This window comes from Rhodnius prolixus, unplaced genomic scaffold, assembly GCF_049639745.1.
Source record: "Rhodnius prolixus isolate KJV_2025 unplaced genomic scaffold, Rpr scaffold_2, whole genome shotgun sequence".
NCBI classification, from domain to species: Eukaryota; Metazoa; Arthropoda; class Insecta; order Hemiptera; family Reduviidae; genus Rhodnius; species Rhodnius prolixus.
In genome coordinates, this window is record NW_027411592.1 from 33,565,409 (window position 1) to 33,591,664 (window position 26,256).

General features: G+C 33.1%; 1 protein-coding gene and 1 long non-coding RNA gene across 3 annotated transcripts in view; one reads left to right on the forward strand and one right to left on the reverse strand.

The window, feature by feature from the left end:
* The window catches only part of GABA-B-R2 (gamma-aminobutyric acid type B receptor subunit 2), an 802,816-nt gene that overhangs the window by 31,114 nt on the left and 745,446 nt on the right, over nt 1–26,256 (reverse strand). For both annotated transcript variants that reach the window (XM_074121125.1, XM_074121124.1), the window contains exons 4-5: nt 16,335–16,502; nt 485–660 (exon numbers count right to left, since the gene is read on the reverse strand). In XM_074121125.1, the coding sequence (XP_073977226.1) occupies nt 485–660; nt 16,335–16,502 (344 nt within the window). The remainder of the gene's footprint in view (nt 1–484; nt 661–16,334; nt 16,503–26,256) is intronic.
* Nucleotides 24,152–25,631, forward strand: LOC141450546 (uncharacterized). Its single transcript, XR_012456166.1, has 2 exons — nt 24,152–24,505; nt 25,523–25,631. It is a non-coding gene; the product is annotated as an uncharacterized lncRNA (long non-coding RNA).

Sequence of the window (26,256 nt, forward strand, 5' to 3'; positions counted from 1 at the left end):
AAACTAACGCGCTTCTGACCATGCTCCACCAAAACCAATTTAATTTCCCTTCCCATTATTTTTCTCATTGACACATTCACGTTCACACCGAGAGAGAGCAGGCAAACCCCTGCATTAAAAATCTTTCCCTAATGTACCAAGTCTCAAAATTTGCTTATGTAATCTTTTTCTTACTGTAAGGAAGCGGAAAAACGGGTCACTATCTCCAATATAGATTATCTGTAAAGAAAAGCATTATAGCCTGTGTTTAAACATTCTAATGCTTCAGGACATGGTAGTCATCTTGAGTCCTATCTTGAGTCACTAGTGGCCAAACAAGCATGGTGAGAGCTAGTAGTTTTGTCCAATGGTGAAGCTACTTTTTGCTCTTTCAATTAACGGCTTACACTCATTGCTATTATAATCAGAAGTGACCGCACAGAAATTATACTATTTTCTGTTGAAGGAATTAAATAAAAAAAATTAATAAATCATAAAAACTTACCTATGCGCTTCGCAAAAAACATTTCTTGCCCAGGATTCGTTGAAATTACCGAGTACGATTCGAACATCTTTTTCTTTCAGTTTACTGATGGCAGTGGCTACTTCAGTAGCAAAGCTTTGCGTTTCCACCACTTCAAAATTCATTGTATCCAAATCAGCAACAAGGCGATTGTGGGCCTGCAAAACATCTCTGATTGTATATCACTTGTGAAAAGATATGGTTATGAAGGTATTAATGTGTACAGTGCGCAAATTGCATTTTATTATAAGCACTTTTTTTTTTCTTAAAATATAGGTAGTTTTGAAATCAATAAATTAGTTATACGGCTGGGATAGGAATAGGTATTCATTCCTCTGGTAACTTTTCAGGGTGAAGTACGGTTTTAAAACTGTGTAATGTAAAGAAGTATCAAATATACTTCAAAAATTCTGAGTTAAACCTTTGAATCTTGAAGTTCGTAGTGAAAATTAGTGTACTCTAAATTTCTTGTTTTTAAATCAACAAAGATTCTGGGTTTTGTCACATCCTTACTTCATTGCAACCAATATCATGACAAACTCAGTAGAATTTAATATTTTTTGAGATGAAAGAATCAATGGCAAATAGCCCATCCAGTCTATACAAACTAATCTTAACTTAACCTTTCTTGAAATTCAGTAAAACCACTTTATCAAAAGTTAGACTCCAAATTAATAAGAACTTTTAAAACAAGCAAAAAAATCTATACGTTGCAGAAGTCTTCTTTCACCTCTTTGAATACTGTTCTCTAAACATCCAATTACTTTAGATTTTGTAACGTCAGCTTCCTTCAGTTGAAAATATTTGAATACTTCTTCCAGTAATTAAAAAAAAAAATTAATTAATTTTAATAATTATATTGGAAGTGTTTTAAAACTTCTCTAATTTCTTTTAAATGAATATCCATTAAGATGTCATTGTAAAAACGAAAATAATATTGCGTTAATTATCTATTACACTTGTCAGTTTCTTTATTTTCAAATAATCTATGAATATTCTGAATAAATGATATTTTGTGGATTTATTTAAAAACTTATTATTTTCTTTAAGGATAAGACGTTCGTACAGGTAATTATCAATTTTTTTTTTGTAAGATGTCAATGGGATTAAAACGATGGAAATCTTAAAAAAATTCATTAAATAAAAATTATTAAATTATTAAACTTGTAACAATCATGAACTATTGTGGCATTTAAATCTTAAAAAATGGGGTTGCATTGAATTATAAATTATAATGATGTTGATTTCCTAATCTTTTCTTCTTTCCTAAGTCTACCTGAAAACTGTCCGACAGGAAAGTTGTATAAGGATTGATCGTCAAAAAGTGAACGAAAAAAGCGTAACGTTAAAAAACACCCAACTTTGACGATTTTTTCTCTTTTTCTATAGGGTTAATCCTCTTCTATAACTGTAATTTTTTTGCAACAACCTAGATCTGATAGATTTTGAGAAAAAAAGTTGCTGAAAATGAACAAAAACGGCATTTTCAAAAATTGTTCTTATTCTTGTTGTTGTTGTTGTTCTTCTTCTTCTTACTACCTTTTTTGTAAACAACGTAGCGTCTAAGCATGCGAAGCGATTTTCATGAATGAATTCGAATTGAAATTTTGTATAAATTTACCTTTTAGACACTCTGGAGGGCAGTTTGCCCCACGAAATTAAGGCCCTATTATCTAAATTTGTTATTACAAGTATTTCTATATCCCTTAGTTCGGTATTGATAAAATTTAGCACGAAGAAGTGTTTAAAGCTTCCATAAGTAAGCTTCCATGACTAACTAAAGTGCCAAAATGCTCATACACCTACTAAAGGGAAGTATTAAAATCAGGCGTATTTGAAGTTGTTCTATAACTGGTATAAATGGCAATGTTCTAGTGATAATGGTTAATTAAATATGGAAGGTTAAATTTTTGTAGTTTTCAAATACTTCAAATTTCAAACCTTCGTTCGAAGTACTATTCGTAATATTGGTTTCTCTATTGTAATTTACTGTTCCATTTAATTTAGTACTTGTAGTAAAATACTTTAATACTTTATTGGCTGTCTCAAAAATATGCTATCTTTATTTACTTTGTACTACATACATATACTATGTAACATTGTGGGAAGAACATCTAGATTAAGAATATAGTTGAAGAAAACTATATTGTTTAATATTAACCTAGATATATTATTATATATTAATTAGTATTTTTTTAGTATAAAGTTTTTCTTTTTAATCTACGATTAATAGCTTGATAAGTTAAATGTTGTGCAACTTGAACAAATCTTTTGTATATGAAAATCGCCCACATTAGGGTCGGTGACATCTAATAAATTCTAAAAAATATTAATGAAAAGTTAATAAATTTAAATTACTCAAATGATATCAATGATATACCTATTACTGAAAAGTTGGGTACTTGCTGATTTTTGAACTTTATAGCGATTAATCAACCCTTATACTTAACTTTTTAAACTTAACTTTTGATAAAGAGATAAGTTTTAATATGTGTCGTACACATGTATGTTGTCTTTGTGTTTATGGTTTTATAATCTTCCTCAGGCCTGATTAACATGATACAGAAGTTATTCATTTGATTCATTTGCGACTTAAGACTTATTAACACTTGTTTATTTGTTCATTCAAAAGCTCACCATTGCATATTTCCAATATAAAACGGAAACGGTCACGCTGCTTCTACCATTTCTTAACCGGCTTTCGGTTCCTTTTAGAACCATATTGTCCACAGTTACATCACTCAACAGTTAAATTATTCAGTTATTCTTAACATCTAAACGTGGCCACTTCACATTATCAAGGCTTCAAAGCCTAAAAACTCAATTTCGAACAACAATTTCATTACAACCATCTAACCACAATAAGAAAATGTAAAAAAATAAAAAAAATCCTATTGAAAAAAAGCTCTACGAGCCATTAAGGTTAATAAGGTAAAACTTAACTGAATTAAACATCCTTTCGCAAAGGCAGCAATATTAGGGCATTTGGAGAATTGAAATACATTCTTATCTATCTCATTAAACTAAAAGCTTGAATGTAGCAAAGCACTCCGCTATTGCTTTTACCAACGTTGATGCCAACTTTATAATTTACATATATGCCATTCGTGCCAATACCATATCATTATAATCCAAGAAACTTTCAAAGCATATCATTAACATATACAAATGTCACGATTTGTTGTCATTAAAAAACTAGCAAAAAAAAAAAATTCAAACAGTAAATCATTCTTACTAGATGAAATAGAAAGCAAGCAAATCCACTGCCACTAACTCTACAGCTCTCTCTTGGAGCCATGTATTTCTGTAGCGAATATCCACTTTTGTGAAAACATTGAATTAGTATCCGGAAATGGGAGAAAAAGTCTTTGAATGAGAGGCATAGAGTGCGATTAATTAAGTTTTTAGAAATGGTATTTCAGTGAAGTTAGATAATACTATTTTTTGACTATAACTTATTATTACATTCTAAGAGCTAAACCTTGAAAAAGAAGGAAAACATATAGGAAAAAAGGGAATTTTGAAACCTAATACGAACTATGAAACGGATTAGCTAACTAGTTAAAACACTAGATTCCTATGCAGAAAACTGGGTTTGAATCCAGCCGCCTGCTCTTAGATAATCTCTTCCTAATAGGCTCGTACAGCAACTGTCTGATGATGGAAGTATTATCTATAATCAGAGAATACATTCCGGGCGCCAGTTACCTTAGCCTAAAAGAAGTACCCTTGGATAGCGACTAGCTAATTGCTAAAACACTAAAATATGAGCATATACTTTTCTCGCCCTAATACGAGGGTCGTTTGAAAAGTCCGTGCAAAGTCAGAGAGATAGCACTACTGGCGCGTATCGAGGTTATGTTTAGTTAGTAGCATCTCTTGGAAGAACACACACCAAGTTTCAGCCAGATCGGTCTATTTCTTTGTGTTTGGCATTCGTTTGAATCGAGGAAGTCGAGTGATTTTCAAAAAATGGACGAAAAAGAATTTCGTGTGTTGATTAAACACTACTTTATGAAAGGCAAAACGCCTCAGGAGACTAAAGAGAAGCTTGATAAACACTATGGTGACTCTGCACCTTCGATTAGAACAGTTTATAAGTGGTTTCAAAATTTTCGGAGTGGCCATATGGGCACAAGTGACGCTGAACGTTCTGGACGCCCTGTTGAGGTTACTACTCCAGAAATCATTGATAAAATCCATGAAATGGTGATGGATGTCAGAAGAGTGAAGGTGCGTGAGATTGCTAGTGCTGTGGGCATCTCGAATGAACGGGTACATAATATTTTGCATCAACATTTGGACATGACAAAGCTATCCGCAAGATGGGTGCCGCGATTGCTAACGCTTGACCAAAAACGAAATCGTGTGAAGTGTTGCAAGGACGGTTTGCAGCTGTTCCAGAAGAATCCGCAGGACTTTAAACGTCGTTTCGTCACTGTGGATGAAACATGGATACATCACTACACTCCTGAGACCAAAGAACAATCTAAACAATGGGTTACTAAGGGGGAATCTGCGCCAAAAAAGGCAAAGACCGTTCCTTCGGCCGGAAAGATTATGGCGACTGTCTTTTGGGATTCGCAAGGAATAATCCTCATCGACTATCTGGAAAAGGGTAAAACTATTACAGGTGCATATTATTCATCGTTATTGGACCGTTTGAAAACCGAGCTGCAAGAAAAACGCCCACGATTGGCCCACAAAAAAGTCCTTTTCCATCACGACAACGCACCAGCTCACACCTCAGCAGTTGTGGTCGCAAAATTAATGGAAATAGGGTTCCAACTCGTTTCACATCCTCCCTATTCTCCAGACTTGGCTCCCTCGGACTACTATTTCTTCCCCAATATGAAGAAATGGCTGGCGGGAAAAAGATTTTATTCAAACGAGGAGGTGATTGCAGAAACGAATGGCTATTTTTCAGACTTTGACAAATCCTATTATTCGGAAGGGATCAACAAACTAGAGCAGCGTTGGACGAAGTGTATAAGCCTAAAAGGAGACTATGTTGAAAAATAAAAAAGGTTTACCCCAAAAAATTAAGTAGTTTTTATTTTTGCACGGACTTTTCAAACGACCCTCGTAAATGAGATTATAAATGATCATTTTTAATTTTGAATAAGTTTATTGCTATTCGTTAAGTCAGAAAACAATGTTATATGTCTCATCAACTAGAATGTAAGTAGAATAAGATTATCACACTTAGTATGATTTAAAAATAACTTTTACTCAGTACACTGAACAGGTATTTGTAAAGATTTCTTTGAGTACATCCATACTTATGGTTGCGAAAGTGGATCTATCTCCGGATTCCATCATAGATATGAATGAACAACACTGTCGTGATATGGAGGATACATTTCATCAATATCAAACTGCCAAGATAAAACTTTTTTGGGGTTAAAAATCTTGGTTTCGAATGGTGTGAAAGTAACGTTGTAGTGCTCAAATTAGAGTGCTAATCTATGAAAAAATTATCTCAGTGACTTAAGTTATGAAAAAAATTACGCAATTACGTAAATTCAATTTTTTTTACATTTAGAATTCTGTAATTTAAGTTTAAACGTGAAAAAGCGTGGTACAGTCACTGCTAATGCAGTTAATTATTTATCATTTTCCCTTGGAGGTCGAAGTATAGACCTTCTGCGGTACTTTGCGACAACATCTGAGGTCATTGGCGCCCAGATCTGATTTCAATGCTCTAACGGCCAATGGACAGTGTTATATCATTACAAACCACACTGACCATCACCGGACAGTAAGTTGTAGGACGCTCCTAGAAAGAGAAAATCTAAGGGCCAGCCGCTAGATTCGAATCCGGGATCTCCCACTGGAATCCAGTAACCACTGAGCTAATAATATTAATCCTCTGAACAGTCTTCCAGATTGGTGCATTGATTAATTCATCTAAAAGAAAAAAAAAGAAGAAAATTGCCCGCAACTTTTACAAAATAACATGCTCAAAACCTGATTATTCTAGATTTTAGACTAAAATCAAAATGCAAATCCCTACCTAAATATCTTTAATTTTATTCGTCAATACAGGCATTTTAATTGTACTCCTGATCGGTTTCGAACTTATGGACATCATTAGTCATAGATTAGACAGATTTCGACTCCACATATGTATGTTTCCGTCTCGCACTATACTTGATGACATGAGTGCTATGATGGACAAAATCAAAGCACTGGGGACCTAACCACATTGAAGCAGTTTACAAATTAACCTGAAAGAAACCAAAACGTTCTGGAACTACATGAAACCTACCATATCTAGCGTTGACATTTCAGATGATATGTTTTTGTTTGACTTAACGTTATTCAGAATGTTATGAAATAGTTGACTTGTTTGCAGAACATTTTCTATCAATTTTGTTTGTTTTTGTTTTTAACGTGAACCTCCTATAATTGCCTTTAGCATGGGGCTTCACTTTGCCTCTTTGTGTAAGTTTCAGACATTTTGCTATTTCAAAGCGCAATGTTGAGAAGGTAACCAACGCTACACTGCTCAGACGGAGTTCCTTCTTGTTTGCTATTGCTTGCTCACAAGTTCTGCTACTTACTTAAGTGTCTGGGCATTGCTGCTGGTTAGAGAGTTATCCTCAATCATCTTATTGAGATTAAAAAAAATAAATCATTACTTCATCTCCTTTTATCTCTGTTTACACATCATCTAAACAACACTCCCATTAATAGAAACCACATTTTAATCAATCACGGTATCTTAATGGAATGTAGACTAATCTTTAGGTGTCATCTGAAAACACAGTAATAGTTTTAAAACGTTATGTTTTATCTTAGGAAATCTACCAGCTGGTTAGAAACCTATCAAGTGACTTGAGACTATATTTACACTTGGTCGGATCACGCCACCAATTCGCTTCTCCTATTTGTCTTACCCCTTGCAGATTGTGTAGAGCGGTTTGCTCAGAAAGATTGTCAAAATATGTGGATCTTCAAATGATTGTTCAGTATATGCTGACGCGTTAGATTCCCTAAATTTGGGAACTCTTTCTTCTCAAAACAAAGAGCCCAACTAACTTTTCCTATTCAGACATCTCATTTTCTCAAATATGGTTTTGTATTGCTCCAATCACTTGATTTCCCCATTCCTACAATAAAGGATATCACACGGTATTTTTTTTTATTTTTAATAACAATTCCGCTGATTGTTCCCCTTTCCTGCGAGGGGATTTATGCCCCTTCCTTGGTACGTCAGTCCGTAGGTAATAATATTGCGAATGAGTATGATATTTTCCTGCTTCCTTTAAATAATTTTATTAAGTTTGTCAGCAATAGACCAGTTTATTAATTATTATTATTATTATTTTTTTTTTTTTATTTTTTTTTTTTTTCTGGCGCATCGACGTCTGTGGCCATTAGCGCCATTAATTATTATTGATTTTATTTACTCTTTTAACAATGAAGCACTTATATTATTGATTTATTGTATTAATTAATAAAAATTAAATTTCAATTACATACGGACAGTAGAAACATTTCAGTCAAAACTCCTCCGACAGATAGCTGACGCTCCTTTCTACGTGACTAACCTCACAACGACCTCAACGTTCCCTTTATAGACCAACTAGCCAAGACTAAATACCAAAAATTCCATACTCCTCTCTCGACTAGCTCTAATCCTCTTGTACTGTCTCTCGCTTCCTCTGACATCCCTAATAATCCTCGCCGACTGAATCGCCAGTGGTCCCGCGTCTTCCTGGTAGGCTGAGGACCTAAATCATTATTCTCCTATATCTCCTCTCTCCTCCTCGTATTCCCCTCCTCACACTCTCCTCCTTATATTCTCCTCTCTCCTATAGAGAGTGCTACCACTGGGTAGCTTCTCTCCTCCTGCTCTCCTCCCGCACCAGTTCACCATATTCAGTCTTCATATTTACTTATTGTATACTGTATCTCTTTAACAAAAACTTACAGTTTAAAATGTTAAGTATAAGGGTTGATTAAACGCCAAAAGGTACACAAATCAGCTAGTACCCAACATTTCATTCATGCTTAGCTGATATAATTTAAGTAATTTTGCTGCATTAACTTTTTCTTCACATTTTTTTAGAAATTATTAGATGTCACAGACCCTTATGCTGGCCATTTTCATCTACAAAATATTTGTTCAAGTAGCACTGTAGATTGACTGTAATATCTAGTTATTTATAATAATCAAACTATTAATTACAGGTGAAAAAGAAAAACGTTATAAAAAATAAAAAAAAAATTATGAGGCTAAAAAATTCAAAACCTTTTTTTAAAAAATGCTTATATCAACATACATCAATGATTTTGTTTATTTTATTTTATTTATTTTTTTAAATCGTCGGTTTAAGTTCATTCTTCGATTAAAGTAATTGTTATTTTATGTTGTAGTCAAACGTTTGTAATAATAGGTAATAATTATCTGGCTTTATCGCAAATAATATAGTTTTCTTCAATTACACTCTCAGTGTAGCTGTTCTTCTCACAATGTTGTGTATATGTAATATAAAATAAATAAGATATGCATATTTTTAGGACCGCTAATTATTCCAGTATTTTACTATAAGTAAAATTAGGGGAACTAAATTAAATTACAATTGAGAAATGAATAAATAATGTTGAATAATCTACTTGTTATTAACTGTGTGTTATTTGTGCTCACGAATATTTCGGTAAGACGAATTCAAGACTGAAATATTCTGTTAAATCCGTGATTCAAATTTAAACAGTAGCCGACTCTAACTTTGTTTTTCTCTACTTTAACATGAATGTATATGTGACTACTAAAAATAAAGGGCATATTAAAGATAAATCCAAAGAATAATTTGAAATGGAGTTAAAATAAAGTACCTATTTAAAAACGAAGATATAATATACATTTTATCATGATTATAACAAAATAATATTATGAATGATCTAGCCAGCATAAGGGTCTGTGACATCTAATAATTTCTAAAAAAATTTGAAGAAAAAGTTAATGCAGCAAAATTACTTAAATTATATCAGCTAAGCATGAATGAAATGTTGGGTACTAGCTGATTTGTGTACCTTTTGGCGTTTAATCAACCCTTATACTTAACATTTTAAACTGTAAGTTTTTGTTAAAGAGATTTTTGTACCTTTTGGATAGATTTTCATTTTTGTCTATTTTACAAAGTTACTTATCTGTTTCACAGATTTTTTTTAAAATTTAGAATAAGCAATTCTATCATTATAACCTGATAAGGTGTTAAGTCGGAACTGTAACTACCATTGGAGAGATCTTTTTAAAGAATGATTATAGTTGCCATCCTCAATAACAATTTTTTTGAGAAAGCGTTTTGAATAAAATAGGAAGGTATTTGTACGTAAAAAGCAAAATTAAACTGCGATTTCAGTACTTCCTCTTAAGAGGAGTAAGAAAAATAAACTGCGATTACAGTACTTCTCCCTAAAAGGCAAAGATTTACAATTCATTAATGTAAATAGGTTCACCCATTGATAATTTTAACGATTGCAGTACTTCCTCTTAGTAGGTGCAAGAGCTTGATGGCCCTTCACAGCCAAGTAAAGGAGCTTTAACAACTTATTCGAGCTGAATTTTATCAAAATCGGACTAAGCGTTATAGAAATATTGGTAATAATAGTTTTAGAAAGGGCCTTACTTGGGTGGGGCAAACTCCCCTCCTTATGAGGCACAGCGTTCAGACTTTTAAAGTGCAAATCTGTACAAAATTTCGATTCGAATGACACTTCATTCATGACAATCGGTTCACGTGTCGATAATTTGAAACGATTGCTATACTTTCCCTTAACAAGTGTAAGAGCTGATCGCCGCTTTAATGTTACGTAGAGGAGCCCTAACTCTATCATCCTACCAAATTATTTCAAAATCGGGCTAAGATTTACAGAGTAATTAGTAATAATAATTTTGGAGGGGACCTTACATAAAGGGGGCTAACTCCTCTCCTATTCGATGTACAGCGTCGAGACCCCCAAAAGGCACATCTACATAAAATTCTGAATCGAATGACACCTCATTCATGAAAATCGGTTCACGCGTTTAGGCGCTACGCAGTTTACAAAAAAGGTAACAACAACAACAACAACAACAACAACAACAACAACAACAACAACAAGAAGAACAACAACAATTTCTGAAATTGCAGTTTTTGCTCATTTTCGGCAACTTTTTTCTCAAAACCTATTAGATCTGGGTTGTTGCAAAAAAATTACAGCTATAAAGGAGGGTTTGCCCTATATTTTAAAGAAAATTTGGGAATTTTATCTTTTATAGAAAACGAGAAAAAAATTGTCAAAGTTGGGTGTTTTTCAACGTTACGCTTTTTCGTGCAGTTTTTGACGATCAACCCTTATACAACTGTCCTACCGGACAGTTTTAATACAGATTGTAAATAAAATAAATTTAAAAAAAAAAAAATTCAATTTTTTTTTAAAGGCGCGTCAACTGTGCACTGCCAGCATCCGGACAGTGTTCTCTATTTACAAACAACAATGTCCATCATCGGACTGTGAGCTGTAAGAAACTCCTAGAAGAGAAAATCTAAGAGCTCAGCTGGATTCGAATGCGTGATCTCCTCATTGGAATCCAGAACATGCTAGCCACTCAGCAAGTCCCTTCCCTTGAATTTCTATTATTATAAATATTATAGTTTAATTAGCAAATGAGAATAGTTCCTAAATTTTTTTTTTGTATAATTATATATTTTACACTTATTAAAAATGAAAACATCTTTTAAAGTTACTTCTGTATTTAAATTAGATCTTTATTTGTTTATTTATTTATTGTATATGCAGCAAAACACAGCAACCCACTGACGGTCAAAAGACCAAGAGAACTGTCTGTCGCTTTTCTATTGTAATAATATCTTATGTAAATATTATCCAAAATAAAGACAATATTATAATTATTATTATTATTAAAAATGAAATTATTAAAAAACTATTGTACATAAATTTTATTTAAATGATTTATATGTATATAGGGTGAAGGGACCAGTAATTGACTGCTTAAGAAAAAATTCGAGTTTAAGGTAGAATAACTTCCGTTATTTTGGCTCCAGGTGTAGGTTGTAAAATTGTACTGCTCCAGTAGGATGTATTTTATTTTATTAATATTTTAAAAGCAGTAAATTCGATCTTTATGTCAACCAAAAATGATTTTTTTTGGAAGTATGTCAATGACCCAGTAATTGACATACCGAATTTTCGGTGGAACCAGTGTTTGACATGGGGTGGGACCAGTAATTGACATACAAATATATTCATGAAACGACATAAGATATGCATTCAAAATCACTTTTAAATCTAAATAAATCACTTAAATCACCTAAATCACTTTTTCAATTGGGTTTATAACAAAAATCGGTCTTATTCATAATTATTTACAATCAGTTTTTAAATAGGCAAACCTAAATAATCTAATATTTTTCAACATTACGCTATTTTATACAGTTTTTGACGACCAACCCTTACACAACTGTCCTACTGGACAGTTTTAATTAAGTCCCCAAGCCAAGACAGGTAATTTGAATAACAGCCCTTACTTTCAATAGTACCAAGGAGATATTAGCTAACATACTTGTTAGATCGTACAGAATGTCTGTCGGCTCGCTTTTATCTCTTTCTCTCAACTCTTCCGCTCTCTTATCCTTTCAAGTTTCCGCTAAATATTTTGTTACCTAAACCTCTTTTTGGGAATTTTTTTTTTTGTTCTCACTTTACCAAACTCTCTACTTCCGATTAGACTATGTGGTCACATCCTTGTTTCATCCATTCCGCCTATAACGTTGCTACTGATGGCATCTACGCGTCCTTGGGTTCGAGTTGTTGGTGCTTTCTAGTGAACAAAATTTATCCTACGCTTCCCTTCTTTTGGAGCGCTTCGCTAATATTTTCCACAATCTGTGCTGCCAGTGTCATTTGCTTCGAAACCAAACTATCTGAATGTAATTCATTCTTATTTTCTGCATCTAAACAGTATTTGGTTGTTTATTATTACTGAGTTACCTCTTGGACTCATGTATAAATACACTGTGCACGTTCATTGCGTCCCGCCTCAGGTTGTAAGCATTCGCACTTACAACAGTAATAAATAAATGAAACATCAATGAAAAAAAAACTAGATTAAAAAGTAAGAAATGTGTAACATCACTAAGTCACCAACTTCTCCACTTATGTTTAATTTCGCACCTGGTACTTCTCTTGAGGGAGCTTCATTTTTCCCCTGGCCGTTTTATTTGATGGAATTCTATGGTTCAGACATTTCCTCCCTTTCTTCTTTGGCATGTGGCAAGGACCCAAAACTGAGGGAGAATGAGAGATTTTCAAACTCCGATAAGTGGGCGTCGTTTTTATCAGTCACGTTGGCCTCGTGAAACTGTTCGGCGATCTCGACTATTCCAGTTTGTTGTTCATACATTGTTGTTCTCTACAGAATAATCATTCTGCATGCCCTCTTGAAATAAGGCGTACATTTGCTAATTCATTAATTTAAACATATTTTGTTGGAAGTTTTACTATTTATTTTATGTTGCCGATTTTTATCAATGATTTTATTTTACAATGTATTGAATTTTTAATTATAATAAAATTTATCAACCTATCTTATCATTTTCCCTGGAAGTCAATCACTGGTCTCAAACAAAAAAGCTGTAGGACTAGTAATTGACATACATGTCAATTACTGGGCAGATTGCCGTTTCAAGGACCAGTGATTGACAGCCCCATTTTAATCCTCAATGCTTCTTATAATTAAAAAAAAAACTACATAAATGAAATCTACAAGTAATACTAATTATAACAGAACATTGATAACCTCACGAATATATGAACAAATAAACGAAAAATAAGAAAAAAGAAAAATTATTTTCTTATCAATCCTCCTTAGCAACGGCTTGTTTTTTCCTTGATTTTGAACTTTTTACACAAATAACCTTCCACTGATACCAAGGAACCTTCCAATAATTAATATTTTTCTGGAACTGCTGCCCAAAGGCTTCTCAATAACGAAATTGAAAGAATCACCACTAAAAACGGCACATATCCCTTATAATACCAGTTTATTTCTGGTATGTCAATTACTGGTGCCCAGTCAATTACTGGTCCCTTCACCCTAATTACTTTTTAACGAATTCATATCCTGACCATCAGTTCGGTTTTCGGAGTTGCCACTAGACTGTTATCCAAGCACATCGAGTGGTGGATGTAATCGCTACTTCTCTTGAATTAAAGCAGTATTGCCCAGGTGTCTTCCTTGACATATCTCAGGCATTCGACCGGGTATGGCACGCAGGGCTGCTTTATAAACTCAAACGCCTACTGTCTTCTACCTTTTACCTCATTCTTAAGTCTTATCTCTCCGACCGTTTCTTCCAAGTCAAGCAAGGCTTTTCTTCTTCTCTTATCCTTCCAATACTCGCTGGAGTTCCTCAAGGAAGTATTCTAGCCCCCTTCTCTATACTATTCTCTTTACTGCCAATTAACCAACTCACCCGACTACAATTACTTTCACATTCGCCGACGACACTGCAATTCTTTCCCCTCATCTAGATCCTGTAACAGCAAGCCGTACACTCCAATCACACCTAAATCTTCTCGAGCCCTGGCTGCCCAAGTACGATATCTTGGACTACATCTTGACAAACGACTGACGTGGAACCCTCACACGAGACTCAAACGAATTGACCTCAATCTCAAGATATAAAATGTTGAAAAGACTAATCGACAAACGTTCAAAACTGACCCTGACGAACAAACGAACACTATACACCGCTCTACTTGCCCCAATAAGGACGTACGGAATACAGCTCTACGGAAGCTCCAAAAAAAGTCGAACATCAACCGACTTCAGACCTTACAATCTAGAATTGTAAGAACAACAGTTAACGCTCCCTTCTACGTCTCCAATCATACTAAACACTCTGATCTCAATATTCCTCTCGTCTCTGAAGTAGCACAATCTCGTTACACAAAACTCCACTCAAATCTACACAGTCACTACAACCCTCTGATCCACAACATGTCTACCACAACACTTCCTTCAAATCCACAGCGCAGACTAAAGCGGCGGTGGGCACGCGATCATCTCATCATTTAACGCCGACCTCCTAGGATGGTTGCTGCGTAAGCTTGCCAATCTGGCGAACTAACGACTTCCATCACTGGGTGGTCGTCGTTCACTCCACTCAAGCCCTTGGCGCACATGCATGTGCGCGTATATGTATGGATATATATATATATATACCTGTATGCGTGCATGTGTATTTGTGCTATCCTTATCATTCATCTCTTTTGCTTGTTGTATCTATTGCAGTTGCAAAATAAATAAACAATTAAAAAAAATAATAATAATAATAAAAAAGTATTCATATTTTATTAAATATATTGTTACCTGTATCATGTAAGTGTAAATATGTTAAATAAATAAAAAACTAAAAAGTCATGAGTATGTATTTAATCGGATTGAGATTCGCTCCAGCTCAAGTCCTACCTTTAACTTTGCATTTAATTAAGTAAGTTTTCTAGTTATATTCCGGTCACCGGACGGCGGACTCTAGAGCTGGCACCAGAGCCTTGTTGAATATGCATGGCACAAAGTGATTTCTTTCTTATTTATTTAAAAAAATGAAAGAGAAAATTACAATATTTTCACAGTAAATTTCCCCTAAAAAAAAATCTTACGCAAAATAGGAAATTTCATGAGCAAATAAGCCCAAGTCATGAAGGTAAGAGCTTTCTATTTTCTTTGCTGAATCCTTTTTGGTCGGGCAATATAGGAGGGACTTAAATTAAATCTTCTAAACTTTACATACTTCATCACGAGCATCCAAAATGTTCTATTTTGTTGGTTACGAATTATTAAAATCTACTTTCAATTTTAGAGAATCTTGCTAGTTGTTATCGATATATTTCTTCCAAAGAAATATAGAAATATTGGTATTTTTACTCTTTTCTTGTAGCAAGAAGTGTCGCACTCAATGCAGATGTTTAGATGTCTCGCTTTAGAAATGGTGTTTACATCGGGCAATATAAGTTTTAAGATCCCATGAGGACATTCCCTACAAAGGTCTTTTCACGTTTCTTGCACGATACTTAGTCTGTGTCGTTTTACATAACAACACCTTGAGGACAACGAATTTTTTGTTTTAAAAGAAAGATAACTGATACATTTTAAAATTTAAAAACTTGTATGTACTTTATACAAAAATATATTTAAAAGTATTTTCTTCTTAATGATTTTAAAAATGATTCTTATCCCCATTTGAAGAATTCGCTCTTTTAATATCACAGTTTGATTTTTAATAAGAAATTATATTTTTCAAATGATCTGAAAAGTATAATTGTTAACGAATCTAATGAAACTTACAACTCAAAATTATGTATATACGATACACATATGTAAAGTTATAAGCTTGAACATCTTTCCGCAGACTTATGAAAATTTCAAAATGAAATATATAAATTAGCTGAATTATTTCAGAGGTCTTAAGGTGAAAAGAAGTAGATGTTTTCCACCTTTGTTGCCATTTGTCCAATATTGAAAAAAAGTCAGAATTCAAGCCTTCAAAAAAATTCGTCTTAATTTGGAAGAACTTAAGTCGATAAATAGTTAATGTGCAGAACACGCAATGTTAATTTTCCAAAAGTGAAAGTAATGTGCCGACACTTGCTTCCAGTTTAGCATAAATGCTTATTTTATTTTATTTAAATAATATTTCTTTTCGATTGAATGTAGTGATGATCTTCTAATTTTGGCTGCTGCAGTACCCTAAGATGTAATTAAGAGTGCAACATACACATATTAGATAAGGTAGTGGTACTAAAAATGTTAACTTACCAATGAATATCTTGGTTCATTTTGATAAATTGTGCCAACCCTGGTCCAGTTAAAATGTTGCATCAGTTTCAGACGTGGAGCGTTGAAGGCATTCTCGGACGGTACCACCCGATAGAAATTGGGAAAGTGCACTGATGTAAACATTGGATGAGTGTCCGCATATGATAGCTGAAATGATCAATATTAATTAATATTTAATGATTACTTAAACCCTAGGAAAATTAGTTTTGAGGAGAGTCAACAGGTCGAGTTTTCTAAGAGAAGAAAACCGCACGAGTCTCTACAACAGATTGTAGAACTTGTTGAACCGGTAATTTACTAACCAAACATAAAAATTCTTTCAGAAATTTATTAGTTCAATTATATTTTCAATATTTAGGGATAATGTGACAGAAACAGTTTAATAAAATAATTGTATTTTATGAATTTCATAAAAACAATGCATTACGGCGATTCGAGTAAAATGAAGAAATTTTGAATATTAAAATAAAAGTATTCCCATACAACAGGGGTGGCCAACAAGTCGATCGCGAGGCCAGTTTTGGTCGATCGAGACATGCAAACTCATTCTTCCCATTAATGTTAAGGCAACAAAGTAAATTCTAAATCTGTCTTTATCTGTAGCTACTTTGAATTAATAAATATTGTTAATAATTATCCATGTTCTTTTAATTGCCCTGGATGTGAGTTTAAATAATTATTGTTGTAGTTTATTACGTAGGTAGATAAGCCTTGTATCTATATTTACAGTACGAGGTGTACTCAGCGAGCTATTGATAGATTAGCAAAACGTAAGTCATATTATTCTTTCATGATAAATTTTCCTGGCCCAAAAAAAACGCGAAAGTGAAATATTGAAATCAAATTATCAGCCATTCTGTGCATTTTATAACTTTATCATATTTACGAACAAATAGTACAACAAATTACACATTGGAGTTGATAAAATAATTAAATTGCATTTTTAGTTCGTAAAAGTCTATTTTGAAAAAGTGTCGGAAAATAGAATTTTGTAGGTACCGCATGTACGGAATGCTGCTATCAAAAGTTGGGTCTGGAAATTTATTTTCTTCATGAGCCTATATCTCGAAAACTTAATAAGTGATTTAAAAAATAATATATTTTACTTATCTACCTATACATCGCTGGAACACCTTATACTGAATATATATACTTTATACTGAAACACAGTGTATAAGCATAGTATGCATTTCACACCCCTTCTTCCCCCTTAGACTACGCCTATGACAACAAGTCGATCGCGACACACTTTTAAGATAAAAAGTAGATCTTATATACAGAAAAGTTGGCCACCCCTGCTATACAAGATATGTAATGTAACACAATATATTGATTGGTGAATTAAAAATATGTAATATTCATGTTTAACTTTTGAAAATAACCCTGAAAGGCTAAAACGTTGGTAATAAAATGATTAATAAAAACTGAATGAGGCTACTAATATAAGATTATTACTACGCTAAATATATACAAGTAAAACTTGGCCCAAAACAAAACTACAACTTAATATTTCGTTAGTTATTGAGAGAAAGTAAATAGACCAAATTTATTATAATTAAACTAATTAAGTTTGAAACAGAATACACTGGCCAGAATGTTCGTTTTGCGAACAGAATTCAATTAACACCCTCAGCGGGCGGATCGTTACACAATGCCAGTTTTCCAATTATTTCCCCCTTCGAACGCACCGGCCACATTTCACACCATTACTATAGCTTCCTTCTCCCGATCTTGCTTCATCTTATCGGAGCCACCAGGCCAAGTTTCTTATTTCATTTTTATATATTCATTAGATAGACAGTTGCAAGTTCCATAATACAATATTCTTTATCTTAGCATTGTGAGAAACTAGTAATAATGGAGGAGTGGCTGAAATTATAATGACTGTGTTACATGTTTTAAGGGATAACCTGTTATTTGAAGAAGGTAAACGGTATTGTAGCAAAATAGAAGTATGAAAATAAGAATAGAAGGTTTCCGTTCTATAAATATTCCATTTAATATGAACAATCCATAGGAATTGCATTTTGTGACTCAGAATTTTATTTTCTTGAGTATATTACAGTTTATTGTGTTCAATATTTTATAGGATGGTACCACCGTTTTCCAACCGCAGCTCTTTTCCATTCAATATTTATACTTAGAAAGAAGACTTTTCTAAGCATCTGATGAAATATTAGTGTAAAATTGCAATACTGGAGCTTTTCGTACTAAAAATAAAATATGTCTTTTAAAACTGCATGAACATAAGAATGACTCCGACCATGCACATTAAGTAGCTTTTTAAGATCAGTAAGTATCGTTACCTTGATATATGTAAATAACAGTACCTTGAATACTTAAGGTATTTTATTAGTTAGCCCTTATCATGGTACGAAGATTTTTGGTTAATGATATTGTCTCCTAATTCCCACTGTAATTTTAAAAACAATTTTAAGAGAGAGCTGCACACCATAAATTGCCATAAATACCATGTCTATTCTTTTATAAGCTAACTTTACAACAACTGATCAGGAATAATAAAGTTATATATTCCATTTGTAAACAGTCAAGTACCTTTGCTTAATATTATACATGATGTGCCTGTATGCATTGATACTATTTTTAGATACTAAATGAAAATAACTTTCAATTAACTCTTGAATATGTGCTGGACATTATTGAGGAAAAACATGGTAAACCATTTTCAGATTTTCATCCTTCATAAGAGGTTGATATTTGTTTTTTTTTAAAGAAGGACAATGTTGTTGCTGCAAATGCCTAATTTATAATAATTAAAACATCTGTTTCAGCTACTCGCGCTACTGCGTCCACCAAAGTGGAAAACTGAGATAGCCCCTTACAAATTATAGAAAAATTTAATTTGAAATGCTCAATTTTCGAATAAAAAGTTTAATCTAATATTTTGGGGCGAGCAGTTGCTTACAATGTTAAAATAATTCATTTTCTATCATTAATTATACACATTGTAGAATACTTTTCTCCAAAGAGGGCCTCATGAGGTCTGTGTTACACTTTATTAAGGAGAGATGAAATAATTCATTAAAACATATTTAGTAATAAAAGTACTATACATGGCCTTTGAAACAATAATAAATATAAAACACCTTCATACTTGTCAATGATTATTTATAACTATTATAGGAGGACTTATTTCAAATAAAAACTTACTAAATTTGTATCTGAAGGTTGGTCTGTCCTTAAAGAAGATTTACTTAAAACCCAGCACCACATTACCGAGCAGCTATTCCAAAATGCTTACAATGTGATCTCATTTTGGGCAGCACAGCTTCATCCTTAATAATATTACTAACTATGACTATCTTCGGCCAGCATAACACCTTTACGATATTTGAACTTTTTGACTGAATATTCTGTTATATATTCTTATCCTTAAAATGAAATAATTAGGTACCTTTAATAAATTATTAATTGCTACATAAAGAAGATAAAAAAAAAATGATTCCAAGGAAAATGAAATTTAAAGACCTTTTGTTTTTTAAATGACTGAGTCTTTGCGTAGATAACAATAAAATGTCTACTAGAATATGCATTTGTGTTCAAAAGTGGAGTGCCTGCTTAAATCAGAAAATTACAAATTCTCCTTTAAGGGTGGAATGGATAAGCGTTTGAACAAAGCATAGACCGCCCTCTTAATGTTTAAAGCTGGTTGCTAAATTAATTATAAATTAATTACAAAGGCACTAGAAACACTGGGCATGTTGAAATTGGTATAGAGGTGAAGAGCCAACAAGACAGCCACATAATATAACCTCCGCTGCTGCTATTGCTTTAATTTAATAAAACTAAAGGGCACCAGCCTTAACTATTTATAATGAACAGTCGCGCCCAGTTTTGCTGTGATAATCGTCTTGTTAGGTAGAATTCACTTAGCGCTATTTGCACAATTGCAATAATCAATCCAAGTCCAAAATGAGCTACTCTTTCTTAGCAGTGAAAAGTTAATGTACTTTTATTCTTAGGTTAGAATTTGCTAATCACTTTTCCATCAAATGAATCTATATTTGGACGAGGAAGGAATGTTTAACTTAGAGATAATGTCAGTTATTTAAAGGGATTAGGAGGAATATTCCGCATAAATCTAAACTAAAAATAAGTTTAATAAAGGCAACAATCAGTCCTAATTTCGCAACCTTCAAGTAGTTTATTGTGTTTTAATTAACAAAATGAACTTATGGATAACCTAACTTGTTTTAAGACTTCAAAAATGAAATAATTTTTTTTGTTTTTTTTAATGTTATTAAGAAGTTGCGTTTTTTAAAAATATTATTATTGTAAATGGTTCTTAACCATTAATTGAAGTATAAAAGCTTTTGGACTAATTAATATTTGATGGGTTAAAGGGGATAACCAGAGAGTCTGGGCCTAAGAGCAGGTCTGGTGGCGAGGAGGAGAAAGCAATTAAGATGAAAAAGTTATGAATAGGGCAGGCAGAGCCAATGACGTTAAAATGTACGCTTTTTGTGCGCATGCTTAAAACTTTTCTCTTTTTTCGCTTGGGCAAATCTTGACTTTTTCATTGTAGGCAATTCTGCCCTTAGGATGAGGGTCAGAAAGGAGTAATGGCAATACTAAAGCGGATCAGAGGCGATTCCTCCCGAACAGCTCGTTAGTGGGGGATTCTTCCTCAAATCAAATCTCTCTTACTTTCTGCACTATCTATTGGAGGATTAATGGAATTTCCTTAATGTTTAATTACTTCAGTGATGTTAATTAAAATTTTGTTTACTGTGCAGTAGTAACCGAAATATTAACACCTGATTTGAGTTAAAATTTTAAATATGAAGGAATCAAGACTCTCCATGTCCAAACTTTGCCCTTCATTTTAGCGTCTAAGGCGGGGTGGCCAACTCGCCTTGAATAATTTTATCGCCTCCGATATTCATCCCAATTTCTACAAAATTTGTTTATTCTCCAAATGGAACTGATTGACTTACAATGTAATAATGAACTAAAACACAATCATTTAAACATCAGAATCAAACAGATTTTTAATGTACTTATTTCATAAAAGAAACATTTTCTTTCAGATAGTATCGCGGTCTACTCTACTCTACTCTACTATCGAGAGAGTTGTAGAATAAATGTTTACGAACTTGGAGAGGCACCACTGGATGCCTACTCCACTCAAATAATTTTATTTTTTGCTTAATCTAATCATGTTCCACATTTACTAGTTGCAGCATCCCTCCGTCGGTCGTGGACCAGTGAGGTACATAAAGAATTTATTTTGTTTTTCATTTGTAAGAGAATTCGAATAAAAACGAATTATTAATATTATCATTATTATTACTAGTTGCAACAATTGTTGCAGTCGTAAATTTCAATAAAAGAATTTTTAAAAAATGATATCAAGGCCGCTAAATTGCTTTTATCTTCAAATCTTTTGAGGGTACAGCTCTTGTACAGTAGTATACAAATCAAGGCACGTAAACCTGGAGAAAATTGGGCATTTCTTGAATAAATAGAAGGGGAAACAATCTAATGCGCAAACTCAGGAGTGACGAGCTAATCTTGGAGGGGAAGATCAGCCTAATTGTGAACCAGAAAAAGATTTTAAAGTTCGAAAACATTTTTTTTTTTGATAAGTGTACGGCTACTGAGTGACCAAAAAAGTAGTATGAATAATGCTGACCATATGGGCTTTGCAAGCTTTCTGAAGGGTAATTAAATTTTTTATAGAGCTTAAAGCGATCTTAAAGGAAAGAAAAGAGGCAGAATGAAGATGTGAACACTTGTCTTGATAAGGAATAATCGATATTATCTGTTTACATGTATTAAGTAAGTTAATGGAAAAATATCCACCATTTTTGACTTAAAGATACCTCACTTTTCTACGTTTACACGTATAAGCCAATATATTTAACCGCTCCTCTACTATATTGTTACGTGGTATATTGTCACCCTGATCCTTAGCAGACTGTTGAAAGAGCCTCTATCACATTGGTGGTCATGACAGGGCAGTAGAGCCTTTTTGATTGCCGTAAAGAAAGGATCTGTCTTCATACGACTTGGGAGACGACACTGTATTTTAGTTTTCCACTGTTATCTTTCTTTCCTTTTCTTATTTTATACCAAAGTTCCTACTCTGCTTTTAGGCTTTCCAAATGGTAAAAATAGTAGATAGAAGCTGGCTTTTCTTTAAATTTACTCTCTGCCATAACTTGTGCGAAGGATGTAAGCACAGGAAAAATAAATGCTTCATAAACAGAAATAGATTTTTTTTAATAAGCACCCAACATTTAGCTAGCTAATTCAATTGAAAATGTGACAACAGAATGTCTAAGAAATAGAAATGCTTCGTCAGTTCAGGTTCTACAAATTATTATTTACAGCAGAAACTCCAGTAGATTTTTTTTTTTTATAAATAAAACAATTTTTTTTTAAAAAAAGAAAAAGTCTTGTCTTTCCGAGAAGAACTTTCATAACTCATTAAACGCTCGGAAAAGAGATTTAAAGGTTCAGTGAGCAGTTTAATCATTTTTATAAAAGTTTCACGTACTCCAGTTTGCCCTAGTTTAAAGCACTGCCCTCTTAACTTCAACTTCTTCAACCAATACTTTACAGACGTCTATGCAGCGTAATCGTACTATGACACTGGATGGTAACCACTATTTTAGGTAGCAGTATTTTGTTTTAAATGAACTTCTTCCGACCACCTGACAAAATTTATTAAAATATACAAGAATTCTGTGAATCTGCTCTAAGAGCATGGATCATTTCAGAAATAAGGTTATTTGCTTTAAATAAGGTTAAAGCCTCCTTAAAAAGAACTGCCTTAAAACAAATTTTCCTTAAAAATAAAAAAATCAAATAAAATTTATATATATTAAAACTGTCCGGTAGGTTGTATACAGTATGTTATTACGAAAGACCGAAATTGGAGAAAGTCGACTTTCTTTGGTTAATGTCAACACATTCCAAATTCGTCGGTGAAAGACCGAATATTTGGGTATATTCTTACCCATTCTTGTATGTACATAACCAATGTATATCGACAAGCACAGATATGCTTTGATGGATGTCGAAACGAGTGGCCGAAAAACCCATGTCGACAGAAAATTTTTTGTTCTGCCGCAATTGAGGTTACGTGGCATCTATTTGTTATACTTTAGAACACTATCGTTTGTCAGTTTTATGCAAGTATGAATATACATATAGGCTTCGTGACCGTAAATAATTAAACTAAGGATTCAAGATTGGCGAGGAATCGGTTACGAGGTTGAGTTACAGAAACTGTTAGAGTACTGTAACTCTTACTGTGCAGTTTCTGTTACTCAACCAACCCCGCATAGCCACGCCCTGAAGAGGACAATATATTTGTCAAAACGTTGGCAAAAAGACGAGTTGTTTTTTATTTGACCAATTCCTCGCCAATCTTGAATCCTTAGTTTTATGCAAAGTTGGAGTTATTTTTTTTTTTAACCGATACCCTAATTTATATTGAATGAACCAGTGAACCGTTTTCATTTTTCTCTAGAAAAGTACTCTAAAATGCTTTCTGCTACAACTAAGAGCTACACCCTTTGTATCACAGACGATCAAAACGTGTTGAAGTTATAAAAATTAATGGTGAAGAGAAATTGATTGTTAGATTAGTTTAAAAACGTCAATCACATAATTAAGTATATTATTGGTATTATTTTCTTTTCTCATTTAGAATGTGCTGTTCCTTTTAAGTTCAACAGTTTATTTACTTGCGCTGTTACTTAAGCTTTCTCCTATTTTGGCATGTATCATATGTTTTAATAAGAAAGTGTGATTTCTAACGTAACCAAAATATTTTTATTCAACACTCACTATGAGTGCATGGTGAATGATTCAGTAATAACGATATTTAGCAATTATTTCGGACATTTAGACACGTTTCAAGAATTAGAGGTGCGTTAGCATGAAGCTACTAAGGGGGCTAGTTTGCCAGATTAAAGGAGCTAAGAGAGCAATCGGCTAATCTCCGGTTCTTCTGAACTTACACAGATTTAAAGAAGACACACTTACGAGTATTATGAGTAAAAGATATCATTGCTGGCCCAACAGAGAGGGCACTTAATGTACTCTAAAAGAAATGACTAAGTTTATCACTTTCTATCCAACTACTTAAATTCCCAAGAGCTGAGAAAGCAAGGTTTGTAAGTAGCATTGTGTTATCATTGTTATCAATGTACAAATGATTTCTCTATGTACCAAAGTTAATTTTATATCGTTCTTTGATTTTATTAATAATTGTATTATCCCATCTTTGCGATAAATATAGACATACGTATGTGCTTCAAAATAAATAAAAATTTTAATTTTTGGAGTAAATGATGGAAATTGTGCTTTCATTAATTGCATCATTCACTTCACTAGAACAGCTGAAAGATGTATTAGACATTGCTACGTTTATTTAATAATCACATTTAAAATTTATTTTAAAAAAATTTTGAGTAAAGAATGTTACTAGTAAATTTGTGCATTAGTAAATGATACACTCTTCCAAATCTTACGTGATGGAAGAGAAATGTACTAGACTTGTCTTATCATCGCATCTTAAGGTTCTGTAACAATCAGAACTCTACAGAATGCTAGTTAGTATGGTTTAGAATTGATGAAAAGTCCCAGATAGGAAATACACTGACTGCTCTTTCTGAACCAATGTAATTCTTTATACTGATGGTATCCTAGATACAGCCTAACTAGAGGACTGACATTTGCTGTGCTGGTCATAACTAATGACTAGCAAACGCCGACTAACTCCAAACAAATGGAGAAAGACTTTCTTTCTCTTTGCAATCAGCACAATAATTAGGCAAAATGGCTACTTTTTTTTTTTTGTAAAAGTTGAATTGATCTTAGAATTTATATAAACATATTCTTATTTCATTATTAGTGTTAAATTTCTTAAATAGATTGCTTTGTTTGAAACACCAATTGAAGTCCCAGAGCAGAAAAAGAAGATTTCAGTTAGTTATAAGTAACTCAAGAATTCCAGAACCACCATAAAAAAAATTTTCTTTAAAAAGAATTGCATCAATAATAAATGCATAAATATGCACTGACTTTGAAAGTAAATAATTTTAAAGTAATTATGTATATTGATCATCAAATGAAAAAGTTCTACAGAGTACAGGAATGAGACTTAAAAATGTTTTTTAAATCTTTTCCAGTTTGGACCTTCAACTGAAGTAATTTTTAAACACAGGAAATCAATTTTAGAAAAAACAAAAAAAAAATACAATACTCCGAAGAAATAAATCTATTACATTTTAAGTTGATAGAGCACAAAATAAATATTTTTTCGATGAAAGCGAGATATAATTGAATTGGAAGCCACTCCATTTAAACTCAGCATCCTCCGCACCATCATTCAACAATATGGCATAATTAGCTTTCTTTTGGCACAAGGAAGTCGCCAGTGAGCTCAATAGTTCATTATGTAGGTCAAGTTTGGTGTTTAGAGTTCTATGAAATGCTGTTATTCTTCATTAAAATAGGTTTGTCCCTAATTAGTTTAATTTGAAGCAGTGTTTAAATCTTCATTTTTTATTTATGTTTAAAATCATTAGTTACAATCTGGTAAAGGCTATGCTGGGAGATTAATGCCTAGGAGCCTCTTAGACAAGGCCTATACTTAGACAAATATGATACCATTGACTTGACAGTTCAGTACTGGGTTTCCTGACTAACGAAAAAGAATGGTCTAGGGCAGTCCTTCCCAACCTTTGCGCCGTGGCACACAACTGTGTCATGGCTATGGCTACGGTAGAAGTGTGCCGTGGCTTTATTAAATATTTTTTTAATATTCAAATATAGGCTAGTCAAATATAAAAATAAAAGCAATGAAATTTTGTCATTATCTAGCTTGACCACTGGAAGACTGGATTTAACTTGCTTCAAGAGG